General features: G+C 38.4%; 1 protein-coding gene across 9 annotated transcripts in view; it reads left to right on the top strand.

Moving 5' to 3' along the window:
* Window positions 1–17,322, top strand: part of KIAA0825 (KIAA0825 ortholog) — a 420,452-nt gene that overhangs the window by 214,345 nt on the left and 188,785 nt on the right. For all 9 annotated transcript variants that reach the window (XM_067031329.1, XM_059061435.2, XM_067031331.1 and 6 more), the window contains 2 exons: window positions 222–380; window positions 2,304–2,398. In XM_067031329.1, coding sequence (XP_066887430.1) covers window positions 222–380; window positions 2,304–2,398 — 254 coding nt within the window. The remainder of the gene's footprint in view (window positions 1–221; window positions 381–2,303; window positions 2,399–17,322) is intronic.

Raw genomic sequence — 17,322 nt, 5'->3', positions numbered from 1 at the left:
TCCTATATATTAAGTGAACCTGTTTTTGATGGGTTTATTGTAATCCTGACTGGTATGTGCTCTGCTATGTTTCTTCTGAAAAATGTATTCTGTCCTGAGGCAAATAATACCGTGTAATGTAGCAAATGTGCTGAAAGGGTAGGTTTGGATATTGACCAGTTTATTCTTAAAGAGAATATATGCTTCCTACCATCACGACTTGTCATTGTTTTCCCTTGAAGGACTATTTAAAAGAACAGCTGTTTTCTATGAATGGTTCAGAGGAAAAGCCATTACGCATCCGACCTTTAAAGGTGACCTTGAGGAGTGTGGAAGATCAGCCCTCTGCCTTTAACCCTTTCCATGTGTACAAGGTGTTTAGCGAAAACATGCTTGATCAGGTATGTGGGAATTAAATAGTAAATTTAATTAAAATTTGTGGCGTTTTTTTGACACAAGTTAGAAAAAAAGTGCTTTGTGTTTGAATATTTACTCATAAGCTTCTTTGGCTAGGAAGCAAAAGGCCACAAATTGACTTGGGAAAAGTTATTTTACCTTCTTTCTATTTGTCAAACGGATTCATATGTTTGGTCTGTAAACTTTGACTTTTGCCCTGGTCAGTTCACTGTGGGCAGAGGGGGCATCTGTTCGGCTGTGTCTCTGGCAGCCTCGAGAAACCCCGTGTTTCTGACAGTTTTCCCCTCCCTGGCTTCCCCCATCTCTCAATACACAAAACACCTTGCAATCTTTATGAATTTATCTAAGTTAACAGGTAAACTATAAGATAGTTTACAATCGATTGTGAATAGAGCTTTGAGCTCCTATTTTAAGTGGCATGAGGTAAATTTGCTGTTTTATAACCCTAAACACCTTCCCGAATTTAAAATGAATTTGTCAACGATCTTAAAGTCAGGATGTTTGCAATAAAGTCAATGTGATGAACACCACACATTTTTTAATGTCAGATAATGCCATTGTTTCAGCTGCATGTTTCATAGTCACATTAAAAAGATCATCTTTACTCCAAAGGACTTGAAACCTGAAGTCGCTTTTGCTTTGTTCTTTTTTTTTTGGTGCCTTTTCCCGGTAGCCTCCTGACAGACTATTTGAACTAACAGGGCAGAAGAGAAGGATTGCTTGACCTAGAGCTCTGACGAAAATAAGAATTAAAACAATGGCCTAATTCGGGATGCAGATAATATTTTTACCATGCCTGTTACAACCCTAGTCTACATTCATCAATACTGTAGTAGAATAAGACCTTCAAATGCTGACAAGCTGGGGCAGAATTCTCCTGCTCTATGACACGATTGTAGTGCTCCATTAATCAGCAGGTGACAGGGCATAGTTCTTGTTGGATTTTAAACACTGGCCTGGATGCTTGTTATCAAAACTATTTAATGTTAAGGGGTGTAAGCGTCTATAATACTTTATTTATTTTTTATTTTTTTTAAATTTTTTAAAATTTTGTTAACATCTTTATTTGAGTATAACTGTTTTACAATAGTGTGTTAGTTTCTCCTTTACAACAAATTGAATCAGTTATACATATACATATGTTCCCTATAATACTTTAAAACCAAATATATTGTATAAGTTTATCGGCTGCCTTCCTGTGTTGTATACATTAGATTCCTCCAACCATAAATAATCATGGTGGCTGTTCAATTATCCTCACTTCATTTAAATAAATGGTATGTTGTCTTCAGTTCTGAATTATGAGATTATCTTTCACTGTAATTTTTCTCCTTACTCTGTGGTGAAATTATCTATTAAATGAGAAAAAAAGAAGTACTTATGTTATTTACATTTACAGGTCCTTATAATTTCCCCTTTAAAGCAGGTTCTTAACCAAAAACATTAATATCATACTCTAATTAAACTGTGTCTTGTAATTTGATCCATAGTACTTCCATCTTTGTTTTTTTAATCAAACTTCTGGGTGCTAAAAAAAAAAAAAAACCCAGAAAACTATAAATTGATACATGAAAAAGTTGCCAATTATTTTGCTTTGCTCTACAAAGAGTCACCCTTTCAGAGAAACTTGTTGGGCAAATTTCATTAGCTCTTGGAAGAATAACGACTCAAGAAATTGATTTATATTTTTATAAATAATGACTACATCCCCAAATGGATTTATAAATTAATTGCTGTCTTATTGGAATAAAAACCTTATTCTGTGGACATGATTGATGTTATCTGTCTAAGTCCTTGTTCTGGACCCCCCTCCTTCTTAGTTAGTCTATCACAGCTGGAGCTTTAATTTACTGATCATATTAACTCTGATTAATAACTAACAATAGCGTCTTCTCATTTATCAACAGTCAGCTATCACAAAATGGAACTGGAATTGGTCAAACTTGCTGCCAAATTATCTGGGACTGGATAAGACGACCTTCAATGTACTGCTCAAAAACAGGTAATAAGATTGGGGATTTGGGGCATGTGGCAGGGGAAGAGGATGTATATCTTTTATAAATAGGTTGTATGTGAGTGTGTGCATGTATATATATGTATATATATATATATTTTTTAATTATATGAAGTATAGTTTCTGAATGCTGTTATTCTATAGTAAGCATTTTCAGAAGGCAGGAAAACTTTTTCTGAGATGAAATTGGTTGATCTTAGTCTAAGTTTTAAATATTTTTGATTTTGTGTTGTAAACAGCAAAAGTTATTGATTTGAATGTCATTATAATACTCTGCCTTTGTTTACAACAATTTAATGAATGCATACAAAATGCCAAGCCAAATCAACTAATCAGGGGAAACATGTAAGTAAAACTGTCATGATTGAATTTTTTTGCTTTTCAGCCAGTTATTTTGGCACTGTCTTGCTGTAGTCTCAGTTTCATACTACTTTACACACATACGCACACACGCATGCACTTACTCCCCAGGACAATCCAATAAACTAATGTGATTTCATGCTAGGAGTCTATACATGTAATTTATTTTGCACAAAAGCATAAATGTTTTCTTTATATTTTGGATCAATGAATATGGCTTTTTCCCATACCTTTAACGTTTTCATTGAAAACAGTGACGTGTAAATTTTAAATTTGCATTTCTCTATCAAGTATACATTTTTACATAAAATATATATGTGCAGTTGCTTTTATTCTTCAGGTATTATCTGTTTACACTTACTTATCTTCTTTATGATCTTTGTATGTTTTTTTATCTTTCTGAAAAAAAACATAAAGTATCATTTTTCATAAAAGACGATAAGGATAGTGACATACTAGAAATGTCAAATCATCCTTGAGATATCTGGGTGCATATAAGAAAATATCTTGAGAGAGAGATTTTAGTATTTCCCAGCTGGAGGTTTGAAAAAAAAGCCAGCTTTATTGCCAAGAAAAGTGGTAGATTAGATGTGTCGTCATAGTGGTATTCCTAATATTTCACCCCTGAATGAAGCTCACCCACCCATCATGGACAAAGTTGAACAATCCAGAAACTTCCCCATCAAGGACAGAGCCTTCTCTCAGCAAGCTTACCACTTGGCAGGTAGTAGTTCAGAGTGCACCCTATTAATGCGCAAGTCCCCCACAGGTGTTCGTAACCTGTCCCAAAGTTGCCTGGAGAGATGAGAGGTAGGGGTGGTGGAGGAAAGGCCAGGTCTTCTGTTGAATCTATGGCTACATAATGTTTACCCAGTATTAAATGTCTATCTGGAAACAAACTAGGGAAGATAAGTCATTTTTTCCCTGCTATTTGGAAAGTTTTGAGTTTATGTAGTTTAACTGTATTATAATTTACTAAGTCTTTGCAGCTGTGAATTGCTGCTTCCAGTCCACTAAATGGTAAGCTAGGGGAAACACATCCTTCAAAACTTACTGCATTTGCTCTGTATAATATTCACTTTTAAGTGAATTTGTGTTTTACCCCAAATTGCATATTGTTGTTTTTGTTTAACAACTTTAGTTATACCTCAATTAGGTTGATAGCTATTAAAGTCTATTTCCCTGACATATTACGTGCCGGAATGAGTGGGGAAAAAGAACTCCTACAAATGTAGCCAGAAGTAACAGATCAAAACAGTTCTCTTGGAAAAGGGTCATGAATTTTTTTTTTTTATTAATTTATTTTTTTGGCTGTGTTGGGTCTTCGTTGCTGCGTGCAGGCTTTCTCCAGTTGTGGCGTGCGGGGGCTACTCTTCTTTGCGGTGCGGGCTTCTCTTTGCGATGGCTTCTCTTGTTGCTGAGCACAGGCTCTAGGCACGTGGGCTTCAGTAGTTGTGGTGCCCAGGCTCAGTAGCTATGGCTTAAAGGTCCTAGAGCACAGGCTCAGTAGTTGTGTGCACGGGCTTAGTTGCTCCGCGGCATGTGGGATCTTCCCAGACCAGGGGTCGAACCCATGTCCCCTGCATTGGCAGGGGACACTGTGCCACCAGGGAAGTCCCAGGGTCATGAATTTTTTAACAGAAACAGCTAGAATTGCTTAGATTCTTTTTTTTTTTTTTTTTTTTTTTTTTTAATTTTGTAGGACGCTGGCCTCTCACTGCTGTGGCCTCTCCCCTTGCGGAGCACAGGCTCTGGACGCCCAGGCCTAGCGGCCATGGCTCACGGGCCCAGCCGCTCCGCGGCACGTGGGATCCTCCCGGACCGGGGCACGAACCCGTGTCCCCTGCATCGGCAGGCGGACTCTCAACCACTGCGCCACCAGGGAAGCCCTAGAATTGCTTAGATTCTTAAAGAATGGTATGAAAACCATTCTATTCTAAACTACCACACACCACAAGCTACAATGAATATAATTGAGCTGCCTTAGAAGGATGAAAGACCCCTGAGAGTTTTTCATCTCTTTTAGCACTTTCCCATTTATTTTAAGAGTGTTATTTATGAGACTTGATTAATATTGAACTGGTAAGGAAACTTTTTTTGTTATTTTCTCTGAGAGACTCTCTTGTTTGGGTTTATCTGAAATGCTGATTTAAAAAGAAATAGTACATTGAATTTTTTTTTAATTTTTTTTTTTTCCGGGCTTTCTCTAGTGGTGGTGAGCAGGGGCTACTCTTCATTATGGTGCTCAGCCTTCTCATTGCGGTGGCTTCTCTTGTTGCGGAGCACGTGCTCTACACATGCGGGCTCAGTAGTTGTGGCTCTCGGGCTCTAGAGTGCAGCATTGAATTTTTGACAACATGGTTATTTGAAATTACGTATTTGAAAATGAGACCACAGAACATTGAGCTTTTAAATGAGAGTTATATATGCTATCCTACATCCAAAAAGTGATACTTCTTACGTACAACCATGACCTTTGGGGTTAGGCAGAGCCAAAGATGAAAACCTAGAGCAGCTCAGCTGAATATGTTCAGTTCTTTTTTCCAAAAGTCACCAATTAAACAAGTTACTTATTCCCTTTTTTTCGTTCTTTAATTGGTAATAAAGTTATACTAATCTATCTCTACACTACGGTTGAGTTCATATATAGCACTGCAAATGTTGTCTGGGAACAAACATTTGTCACAAACAAATGTCACAACAAAAGTGAACTCAAATACACAAATATGAAAAAAGTTGAGGAGAAGGGAATCCTTTCTATTCACCTCCTAAATTCCTTTGTGCCTGGCCTTCAAATCCAATGTCATAAGCAGACCATCTGTGGACTTACTCTCTCAAGACTCTAATACCCTGAGTGGACAAGATTTCCCTCACCTCAAGAACAGGATGGAAATGGGAAAACAGGATTCCTGAGTACTCAGGCCAGTCCTGTTGTGAGCTTAGCTTAGGAAAGTTATCTAAACCAGTCAACTTTGGAGTTTCTCATCTTTAAATTTAAGTGATGATAATTATATATCTACTTCATAGAGATTGTTGACACAATCAAGAGAGTGTTAAAGGATATGAAGTGGTTTTGAAAGTTTAAAATACCATACATACTTAGAAAAGTAGTAGCAGAAAGCAGTGTTAGTGTCTGGCCAAGTAAGGAAACAGTAAAGGTCATTTGGGATTAGTAGGGAGCTGGAGGTGGGAGGTGGAGCAGTCAGGTTATACCTGAGGTCAAATATATGGAGGTTATGTACACTCCAGGCCTAAACCCATCATGAGGGTCAGAACAAGTGTCAGGTCAGAGACCAGGCAGCAGGCCCATGAGTCTGTAAGACAAGCAGTGAAAAAATGAGCAAGGAAGAGGGTCTAAAGACCAGGTGAGCCATGTAGGAGGTAAAGACTCAAGGGATGAGCACTTGAGGGACGGTTCAGGTACATGAAAGAGGAGATATGGTGTTGCCAATAATATGTGTATCTGAGACAACACTAATCTTTGTTCCACAAGCTGATTCTGTGCTGACTGCCAAGTCAGAATGAATCTTGAAGTGGCAGCCTGAGTCCTTGGCGGAGATGGGCCCTCTGCTTACCATCAGGCCTCATCTCAAAGCACATCCCTCCAACTCAGATGATGTTCTAAGTTCATTGCCTTTCCTGTTCTTTGGATTCTCCAAACTCTTCCCCATTTTAGGGTCTTGGTACTTGGAGTTCCCTCAGCTCTTTCCATGGCTGGTGCCATCTTGTCTATCTGGGGCATATGTCACCTGCTCAGAGAGGTCTTTCCTTATCACCCATCTAAAGTGATGCTCCAAGTCTCTTTCACTGTGCTCTCTCAATTGAGCTATCACTACCTGAAATCATAGTTTCTGTTTATTGTCGTTTAACCCTGGTTCCCCCCCGACCCCCGCCACCTCCAGGGTGGAAAGTCCAATCCTTGAGAAGAGTGCCTTGGCTGTCTTATTCCAACCGTGTCTTCAGTACCTAGACTAGCCCTTGGGCACATAGCTGGCTCTGAGTAATATTTGTTGGATTAATTAACAAACAAATGAGGAATAAGAATGCAGAGAAAAAGTCAGCCTTTGACAGATGAACACAGAGTAGGTATTCTCTAAAGGTGGTGTTTGATCAACAGTCATGTTGGAATAAGAAGTGTATCCTGGAAAATCTCAAGTAAAAATTTATCTATATGCATATTCATTCATTTGGATGAAAATCGGGTTAATTAAGCTTTGTATGTTTAAAATGCCTGTTTTTGTTATTATGTGAAGTTCAGCTCAGATTAAAAGCACAGAACACGGGTCTTTATTTTTAATTAATTGATCCAGTTCAAGCCATAACCTCTCCAGCAACAAAGTCTGTTCTCTACTCCACGATTCAGAAGTCTTTTGACTTTTGGGTGGTAGGGTTTGTATTTGTTAAATGATACTATCGTTGAAAAATTTAAGATGGAGTTAGACGACAAAAACATCCAACCAAGCCTTTATAAATTTGTGATTTTCAAGGCATTTGAAGAAATAGATAGTAGCTGAGACCTCAGAAAAGAGATCCTGAGTATATATTAATGATATATGTTTTTCAACTTAGAAAGTTTGCCATTGTGGAAAATAAAGACTCCTTAGAGCTTTAGAAAATCAACATATATATCAGTTCTACACCTTTACCTTTAATGCCATATAAGAGTGAGTACAGTGATTGTACATTGATCTTTTGAAATAATAAAAGTACTTTTCACAGTTTCTTACAATTACTTTCCTGCTTTCTTTCTCACCCACTTTAAAATAAATCCACACTATCGAATGAGATGGTGATTGCATTTGCAGGAAAGCTCACCAAAAGGAACACTCTGTGTTCCTTCATTCACGGCAAATCTCCAGACTGCCATTTTGGTATTGTTTTCTTTGTCACTGGAACCAATTTATGTTGCTTCTTTTCTCTTTACCTTATTTATTCCAGACTAATTCTCAAGAATGGTGGCATTGAAAATAATCTGTGAATACAGTGGAATGCTATGCTATTTTAACCCTCTAAATATACTGCATATGAGTTTGGCTTCGCGTTGAGCAAACACAATTAAATATGATGGCAGGAACAGCAGAAGAGGTGGTGGTGCAGATTTCTGGCTGTCATTTTTGGGCCTTTCCCAGTGGACGATACCCATACATCTGAGAGGAAACAGGAGTTTAGAAAACATGTTTTAGAAGAGCCGTTGATCTGTAGAGTTGTTTGCTTTCAATAATAATGATGATTAAAGTGCCTTTAAGCTGTATCCTATGTGTGCCCTGTGGTGTGTAGAGAGTAGGAAATATCGTCTCTGGCCTTGAACTGCACACACGACACTCTCCAATGATCGTTCTCAGGCAGTGCTGCCATTAGCACAATGTTTATAGTTGCTCACAGCAGTGAATTCCTGATGTAGCAGCAGGCTGCCTGGTTATGGAGAGATGAGTTTAAGAAAAAGGGGAGGCTGATTTTATGAATACACACCTCTGAGCCATTACATACATCGCATATGCCATGGCATTCAAATGTAGTTTTTTTTCATGCTCTAGCTCCCTGGAAAACCTTTTCCTTCCCACCTCCGCCAAAAGACCTCAGACTGAGTGATTCTACCCACCATCATCATCTTCTCTAATAGGAGCATGCTTCCCCTCCATTTTTAATTCCTAAAGCAGCGTGCCTTTTGGACAGAGATTGTCTACAATGTATCTAGGAGATATAAATTTAACTTCTGATCCTCAGGATTTTCAGGGGTTAGGGCTTTGGTACATGAACCAAACAAATTCATAAATGTGTATTGTTTTCTGAGTGGTAACTTGTGTATGTTGTCTTTTACGGTGTATAAAGTACTTTCACACAAATCTTCCCCTTTGACACTCACTACAACTATGTAATAAGACACAGGTACTTGTGAGGGTGCAAAATGACATACCCAAGGTCACAGATATTAAGTGGCATCTGGAAGGCAAAATGAAGGCTTCTGATTCTGTTTCTGGTGCTTTATCTACTACACCATATTCCTGGTCAGTTTTTTCCAGCTTTATTGAGATATAATTGACATATAGCAGTGTGTAAGTTTAAGGTGTACAGCGTGTTGATTTGGTACATTTATATATTGCAGAATGATTACTATCACAGTGCTAAGTAACACCTCTATCACCTCACATAATTACCATTTCTTTTTTGTGGCGAGAACATGTAAGATCTACTCAGCAACTTTCAAGTATATAATAGAGTATTTTTAACTATAATCACCATGATGTACATTAGATCCCCAGAATTTATTAGTCTTATAACTTCGGGTTTGTACCCTTAGGTCAAAATTTGTTTTTTATTACCTCAGTATTCACTGTACAAGTACTGGTGATAATGATGACAGAAAACAGAAAGCACTTGACACGTGGCTGGCGTAATGTAAGTAAATTACATACACATTTAATTATAAATCCTTATGATAATCTTATGAAGTAGGTACTATGTTACCATTATTTTCCTGATAAGGAATCTAAGGCACCGAGACGCAGAGCTCTCAGATTCTATCTCATGTCCACATTCTTAACCACTTCTGTTAATTCTCTAGAGTTGTGCTTACTTTACTCATTCAAAAAATATTTTCGAGGGCTTCCCTGGTGGCGCAGTGGTTGAGAGTCCGCCTGCTGATGCAGGGGATACGTGTTCGTGCCCCGGTCCGGGAAGATCCCACGTGCTGCGGAGCGGCTGGGCCCGTGAGCCATGGCCGCTGAGCCGGCGCGTCCGGAGCCTGTGCTCTGCAACCGGAGAGGCCACAATAGTGAGAGGCCTGCGTACCGGAAAAAAAAAAAAAAAAAAAATATATATATATATATATATATATATTTTTTTTTTCGAGCATCTGCTTTGTGAAAGGCATTTATTTATAATAAAATAACAGTTTACTAGAGAATGTTAATATATGTCAAAGGATCCTTGAGAGCTATTCCACACAATTTTTAATTCATTGTGAATTTCCACTTTGGTTATCACAATACTTATCCCCTGTCTTCCATTCCTTATATCCCTCTCAGCAACTGGCTTGCCATCACCTATTTACCAGGAAAATTAAGGCTGTCTAACATGAATCTCCCAGCTTTTCTTCCTAAACTTCAGTTTTGTTTATGTCATCTCCAGTCCTTTGCTTCTTGTCTCTAGCCTTGGAGGAAGAGACCCCTCTTCTAGTTAAAACTTGAGAAGTAAGTTGACTGTATTTAGGTTGTAGAGGGTCTGAGGGCTGAGAAATGTGGACTTTAACTGTTGGACTTGAGGGAATCATCAAAGCCTTTAAGCAAAGGAGTGATAGGAACAGAAAGCAACTTTAAGACATTAATAATAGCTGGGGTGGAGGGACAGGATAATTAAAAGGAGGGAAGACCAGATTAGAGACTATGGCTAGAGACTGAGGAGGAGATTATATATCACAGATATAAAAGATATTCCCAAGGAAGCTTGGGGGCCTAGCTAAATCTATTCCTCATTTGCGTAAAAGTTAGCTCTGATACTTTCTCTTTGAAACCAGTGTGGCCCAGGTGTTTATAGAAAGGTGCCATGCTTATCATTTCTTCAGACTGAGTGTGTCAGTTCACATCCTCCACGCAGGTGCCAAAATGGGATTAGAGGTATGTGAGATTTGGCAGGAGAAATGCACATGGAGGGTAAAGAGGAGGAAGCAGGAATAGGCAGGCAAACCTTCAGACCCAGTTGCTGATCTGATACCTGTGAAAGGAGGTGGGGCAGAGGATTGGGTTGGAAGAGGCTCAGATAACAGAGTAGTTCTAAGAAAGTGTTGACAAAGCCAATGGGGACTCCTTGAGCTAAAGTCCCACACTGGAAGAGTCTCATGTCCTGCAGGGATAGGCTGGTACTCTACCTGCACTATGCTCAGACACTGACTGAGATCTCCTTGGGAGAAGCATGGCCTAAGCACAAATGCAATGGTAGATGCAGAGGAATGACAGCTAGGGCCCTCACTCCCCATGCTAACTGCAGCAGGAGATGAGAGCGGTGCATTTCCGTGGCTCCCACAGTGGGGATGCCAAGAGTGATTCTCTTACATATGGAGAGATTGTATGTCTACGTATTATGTAAGTTAAGTTAACAAGGATGGGATTTAAATAAAGGTCTCTGTTACTTTAGTGAGGTAGAAAACAGACAACCTAAATAAATATATTAAATGCTATTGACAGAAATGCAGAATTAGCAACATTTTGATGAAAGGAAGGTATAATAATTTTCTCAAAAGCAGCCATGGGAAAATTTTTAACTTGTCAAGTTGAACCAAAATTCACTTTGTAATGAATTTTCTCCTACCCAATTATGCATTCACATACTGGCACTTTGGGGTTCTTGCAACAGATCAAAAGCTATTAAAAACTTGCTTGAATGGAGTAAATTATTTTTTCAACAACTATTCTTTAAGTCTCTCCCCTGTCAAATTCTGTTCAGACCCCAAAGCCTCTATGATGTTTTTCTACAAGAAGTTTTAGCGTAGTTTACACCAGGAGTAGCTGTCATAGGCCCATTGATTCAGTTTGGCTGTAGATGATAAGAACCTTGACTGCTTTCAGGATTAGTGGTCATCACTGAATATCTCAGTTTATTTTTGTTGCTATATCAACATAAAGAGAGGAAATTATCTCTTTGAAGTTATTTTTATTATGACATAATTAGAGAAATTTAAATATCTGTTAGGTATTGATATAATTAAATATTATAGTAAGTATGAACAACTAATAAAATTGTTCACTATATAATACTTTATATATTAACATTTATAACAGTATTTATTACAGTACATTTGTAATGTGTTATATATGCCATTAGTTAGGATACCAATAGTGCTTCTTTATACTACTGTAAATGAAACTTTCGCCTTTAAGTACCTTGGGGGTGTAGCTCTAAATTTGATTTTTTTTTTCCATAATATGAGATCTGGTGAAAAAAAATTTAAATCAAGATATTTTACATCCACAATATTTGTATTAATATAAGTTTGAAATTTATTTTGTAATAAACTATAAGCAATACATACACGTGTATGATTTCAAATGATACAGGAACATAAGACATGAAATATAAAAGTTCCCCTCCCCAGCTCCTCAATCACACAAGTTCCACTGCACTTGCAGCCATTTGAACCATTTCTGGTTTTATTTCTTTTGGTTGATAAATCTAAGGGGTAGGCTACACTACTATTCTTTTTAATCTATCAACTTAAAATTAGTATTTACGGGCACCTTGCAAAAAAAGATTTAACTCCCACTACCTCCTCCTCTTCCCTTCAAGCTCTGCTAATTGAATTTTCATTTTAGTTCTCTATTGCTCACCTTTATGTGATATAATATAACCTGTATTTTAAAATAGTTTGTTTGTTTTTTTAAAAATTTTGTATAAAGTAAAATTCACTCTTCTTGCTAGATAGTTCTAAGTTGTGACAAATGCATAAAGTTGTTTAACAATCAACACAATCAAAATACAAAGAATTCAATTTCTCAAAAAATTCCCTTGTGCTGGGCTTCCCTGGTGGAGCAGTGGTTGAGAGTCCACCTGCCGATGCAGGGGATACGTGTTCGTGCCCCGGTCCAGGAGGATCCCACATGCCGCGGAGCGGCTAGGCCTGTGAGGTATGGCTGCAGAACCTGCGCATCCGGAGCCTGTGCTCCGCAACGGGAGAGACCACGGCAGTGAGAGGCCCACGTACTGCAAAAAAAAAAAAAAAAAAAAAAAAAAAAAAAAAAAAAAATTCCCTTGTGCTGACCCTTTGTTGTCAGTTTTTCCCCCATCCCAATCCCTGCTAACCACTGATCTGTTCTCTGTCCCTGTAGGTTTTTTCTTTCAAGAGTCTCATTGAAAGAAAATTATATAGTATATCACCTTTGCAATCTGGCTTCTTTTACTTGGCATCATGTGTTTGAGATTCTTCAACTTGCTTGTTCTTCTTCTAGAATAGCAGTCCATTGTGTGAAGGTACCACTGTCCGTTGATCCACTTACCTGTTGAAGAACCTTTGGGTCATTTCCAGTATTTGGCGATTGTGAATAAAGCCTCTATAACCATTTGTGTACAGGTTTTGCATGAACATAGGTTTTTATTTCACTTGGACAATACCTAGGAGTGGGAATGCTGGGTTGTATGGTACATTTATGTTTGACTTTATAAAGAAACTAGATCTTCCTGTATTTTATGTTGTCTATGAGAAATCTGATGGCAGATGGTTCTTCTCCTTATCATATCCCTGGATGGTGCCTTTTTTGTTTGTTTGTTTTAAGTAACTCCTCCCATCAACCACCCCTGGTCATTCTGAAATGAGATTGTGTCAATGTGTGAGTCTTTGATTTCTCATGGCACTGAGTAGGCCCCTTTGATTTTATGATTTCCTTCAGATTCAAAGATTTTTTTTCCTATTTCTGATTATTCTCTTGGCCCCCATCTCCAGTTACCTTTCTTGAATTCCTGTAAAGACAGACATTCTGATTTATTCTTTCCTCAGATACTACTAGAGGCTTCTTAGCCTTAGTCCGTCCTCTCATTCACCAACTCTCTATATCCTTCCCACCTCTTTTTCTGCAGCTAACTTCATTTCTATGGCTTTAAGGGATTATCCCAGGTATCCAGATCAAATGCATTCAGGGGCTGGGCAAATAATACAAAAAATGTAAAGGCTAGGTATAATACAGTACAGGGAGGTGAGTGCATAGCTAGATAAAAACATTCAAATTTTATTTTTTTTAATGCTATGTTAGCTAAATAATGCAGGTCCTCAGAATGGATTAGGTCCACCAATATGAACCTCTAAATCTATGCCACTGAGTTGTCTGGAGCTCCAGTTCTAATTGTTCAATAAGATTCCAGATCACATACACACTTGGATTTTTCACTGTAATGATATTTTAATGTAGTAACTCTCATCTCATAAAGTAGTCCTAACATGATAATTATCTTCATTAAAAAATGCCTCTTTAGAGTTGGGTGATTTCTATTCATAGCACTAACGTTTTCCTGGCCTCAGCCTAGAAACCTTCAATTACTTTGCAAAATTTCCATCTATCATTTGTATTCTGTTGGACACCAAATGCCTCCGAGTTTTCCCTCGTAAAAATAAAATATTCTAGTTTTCCAAAGCCACAGAGAGATGTGGGATTTAACAACTGACCTCGAAGCTAGTGAATCTCTTATTGTCAAATAATTGACAATTCTAGGTTAATGAATTAAAACCTATTAATAGTCAGAGTTCTAGGGTAAATGGAATTGGTCTGGGCTGACCAGATTTGGAAAGAAGTCGGTAAGCTGATTAAAGTTTTGTGGTTTGCCTGTCTCACTTGCCCAGAAGGTTCTTTTCATCAGGATTATGTCTTTTCCATAGTTGTTCATTTGGCTCAGCCTGAACCAGTGATGAACATCCATCCACTTGTCCATTTCAGCAAGTCAGACCTGTAAAGGACTTAGAGAGTTAGGACTCCCTGGAAATAGATAACTTTGTGTAAACAGCAATTCAGACTCTTATTATTTTATTATACAGAGAATACATTTGTTAGCAGATGAAAGTAAAGTATTATGTAACCCACAAAAAACACTGTGTTGATTATAAGAATACTTCTATTTCATTATTCAGTCCAGCAAGACTTTGAGTAAATAGATGGATCTGTGACTGTTTGTTCATTCATCCATCCATCAAACATTCACTAGGTACAGCAGATAAAGAAATGAGCCAGACACAGCCCCTGCTATCAAGGAACTCAGAATCTAGTAGAGGAGGCAAACTGAAATATCAGTGGTTATCGATACAATAGAGGTTCATGCAAGAGCACTGGAAGATCACAGGGGAGGGAGAGCTCACTCCAGTGAATGCGGAAGCTGTCAGGAAATCCACCCGGGACGTGGTGATACTTGAGCTGCCTATTGATGGTTGAACGTGAGTCAGCCAGGGAGCCAAGGTGAGCAGTGGTCATCCAGGTTATTTTGGCTAGAGTAAAGGTCTCTTCACTGCATTTTTCACTTTTAAATCAGTTCTATTTGCAACATATAGGCACAGTGAATGAATGTTAGGATGCTTAGGACAAAGTTGGATGCTGAACTGAGTGAGGGCTGGTGGGAGAGAAGGGGGGCACCTGTGCTATTTTGGCCCATAAGTGGGGAATATTGAAGGATTTACAGATTCTTTCTTTTGAATCCTTGGCCTCATCTGACCCTGAAGGTTTTCAGGAATGTGTAAGAAATTGCTGGGCCAGTGTAATTCATAGATCAAATGGCCTTGTAGTGTGTCACTAAAATTCTATTTGCCTTACATTTATATGGCTTGGATAAGCCTTGTCTTCGTGAGGGCACTCTTGGTGGGTGACTGATGGTTCTTCAGACAAGATGTGCTAGTTTTGGGGTTGTTTTGTTTTTTATTTTATTTATTTATTTTTGGCTGCATTGGGTCTTTGTTGTTGTGTGCGGGCTTTCTCTAGTTGTGGTGAGAGGGCTTCTCCTTGCGGTGGCTTCTCTTGTTACAGAGCATGGGCTCTAGGCGCCCAGGCTTCAGGAGTTGTGGCTCGTGGGCTCAGTAGTTGTGGCACATGGGCTTAGTTGCTCCTCAGCATGTGGGATCTTCCCGGACCAGGGCTCGAACCTGTGTCCCCTGTATTGGCAGGTGGATTCTTAACCACTGCGCCACCAGGAAAGCCCTTAGTTTTAATACCGGCCTTGGTCAAGTAGGAGAGGTACACCTGATTTGTCTTGTTCTTAATCTTTCGGTGTACTTGCAGCTTGTTCTGGAGCTGCACAGTCTGTTCTTCAGTGCTTCACTTTCTCTCTGAACCATAAGAGTTACCTGACAGTGGTGGGAATGCCCAGGAGATGTAGTGATGCTTCCTAGTCTGCATGTTCATCTTTGTTGCTCTGAACTAGCTGGTCTGAGGTAGCCTCAAACTAAATCTGTAAGACCCCAGGGAGTTTCTGAAGAAGAAACTAAGTGGAATTCTTTCCTAATTAATTGCTTATTTTTCTCATTTAGCAAATAAGCTAACGGGGATTTTAGGACTGACATTTGATTTTAGCAAAAGTACGTGCATGTCAGAGATAGATGCTTGTTCATCACAACTCCAAGAATGTGGATTATATGTATGATTTTAATGCATTTGTTGGAAATAATGTTATTTTTCACAAAGTAAAAGCAGTCATAATTTTGCTACAAGGAGGAATATTTTCTTCCTCTCACATTTTATTTAATAATTTTACGTCTTTAAAAGCAAAACAGCACACAATTTGAAAATGAAATTTCTCCAAAGTGTTCAGTTTGCTAATATGTTTTTCATTTTCTTCATTATGCTATAGTGGAATATTGCCATACTTTTAAATGTGCAACTTGTCTCCCTGGAGGCAGCAGATGGTGTGACTAGTCTGTCTTTTGGTAAAGGACTTATCATGAGAGATGGCTACTAGGGCTGTATGGGATGGGGGTCCTGCCCTCAGAGAGCATTGACTCTCGTCTTATTGCATCATTACAACATTTTATAAGTTACTATTTGTAAATATGAAAAAAACCCTGCAAAAATGAAAAGGTTTTGGTACATTTTAAAGCTTCCTTTTTCTTAGTTTCTAAATAAAATATTTTCTTATATAAATTATTTGAGTTATTTCCACTATATTTGTAAGTGTTTTCCTCACTGAATGCCTCACTGCTAGAGGACCATCTGACCTCTTGGGCAGGACACAATTTTGTTGGTATTTCTACCCTAGTATATGATCTGGTTTTCAGCTTTGAAAGTCTGGTAACTTGGTTTCATACAGAAATATTGACTCACACTAACCAAAGTCATCAGACACTTGTGCAAAACCAGAGTTCCAATTTACTAATTTGCTGTGAAAAATACAACTTGAAGCAGATCTGTTCATTCTCTCCCTCAAGGTAAATTGACATCAGAAACCAGGTTATGACAAAATATTTATTCGATGAGTAGGAGTAAAGCATCTCTCCATGGGGCTATGCCTGCCGTTAAGACCTGATTCACATGTTGTGAGTCAGGGTGTCCTTGCTTCTGAACTGTGCTAACAAGTTTTTATTCTTTCTGGACATTTTTGGTCCTCTGCTTACTACTCTGTTTATATAATCTCTTTAAATGAAACAACATAGGTGGGGAAATACTTTGCCTCTACTCTCCTAGGTCTGATAGCTAGGTCTATGAAATAAATGGACAACAGACAGATTCACAGGAAAAAAGGTTTGCAAATTTATTAATTTTTAATATTACATTCGGGGGGAAAAGTGAATACCCCCCAAAATGGTGAGATTTGAGAGCTTATATATCATCTTTATAGGTGAAGGGGAGAAGGAATATAGGCTACTTATGGGAGAGTAAAAGATTTTTAGGAAAGATGAAGAATAGAAGAATAGATGGGAGGTATGATAGTTTGTGGCAAAGCTGTCTGGTGTGGCATTGACCTCTAATCTCTTCTCCTGTGGGAAGAATTAGTCTTCCCCTGGTTAATGATACATCCGGGAAGGGGATTTATGGCAATTGTGTTCCTTTTGGAGAATCTGTCTTTAGGCAGATAAGGGGAGTTCAGAAAATGCCTCT

The sequence above is a fragment of the Kogia breviceps genome, chromosome 4, assembly GCF_026419965.1.
Source record: "Kogia breviceps isolate mKogBre1 chromosome 4, mKogBre1 haplotype 1, whole genome shotgun sequence".
NCBI classification, from domain to species: domain Eukaryota; kingdom Metazoa; phylum Chordata; class Mammalia; order Artiodactyla; family Physeteridae; genus Kogia; species Kogia breviceps.
The sequence above is the reverse complement of the archived record's forward strand: the minus strand, read 5'-3'. Positions and strand labels throughout refer to the sequence as shown.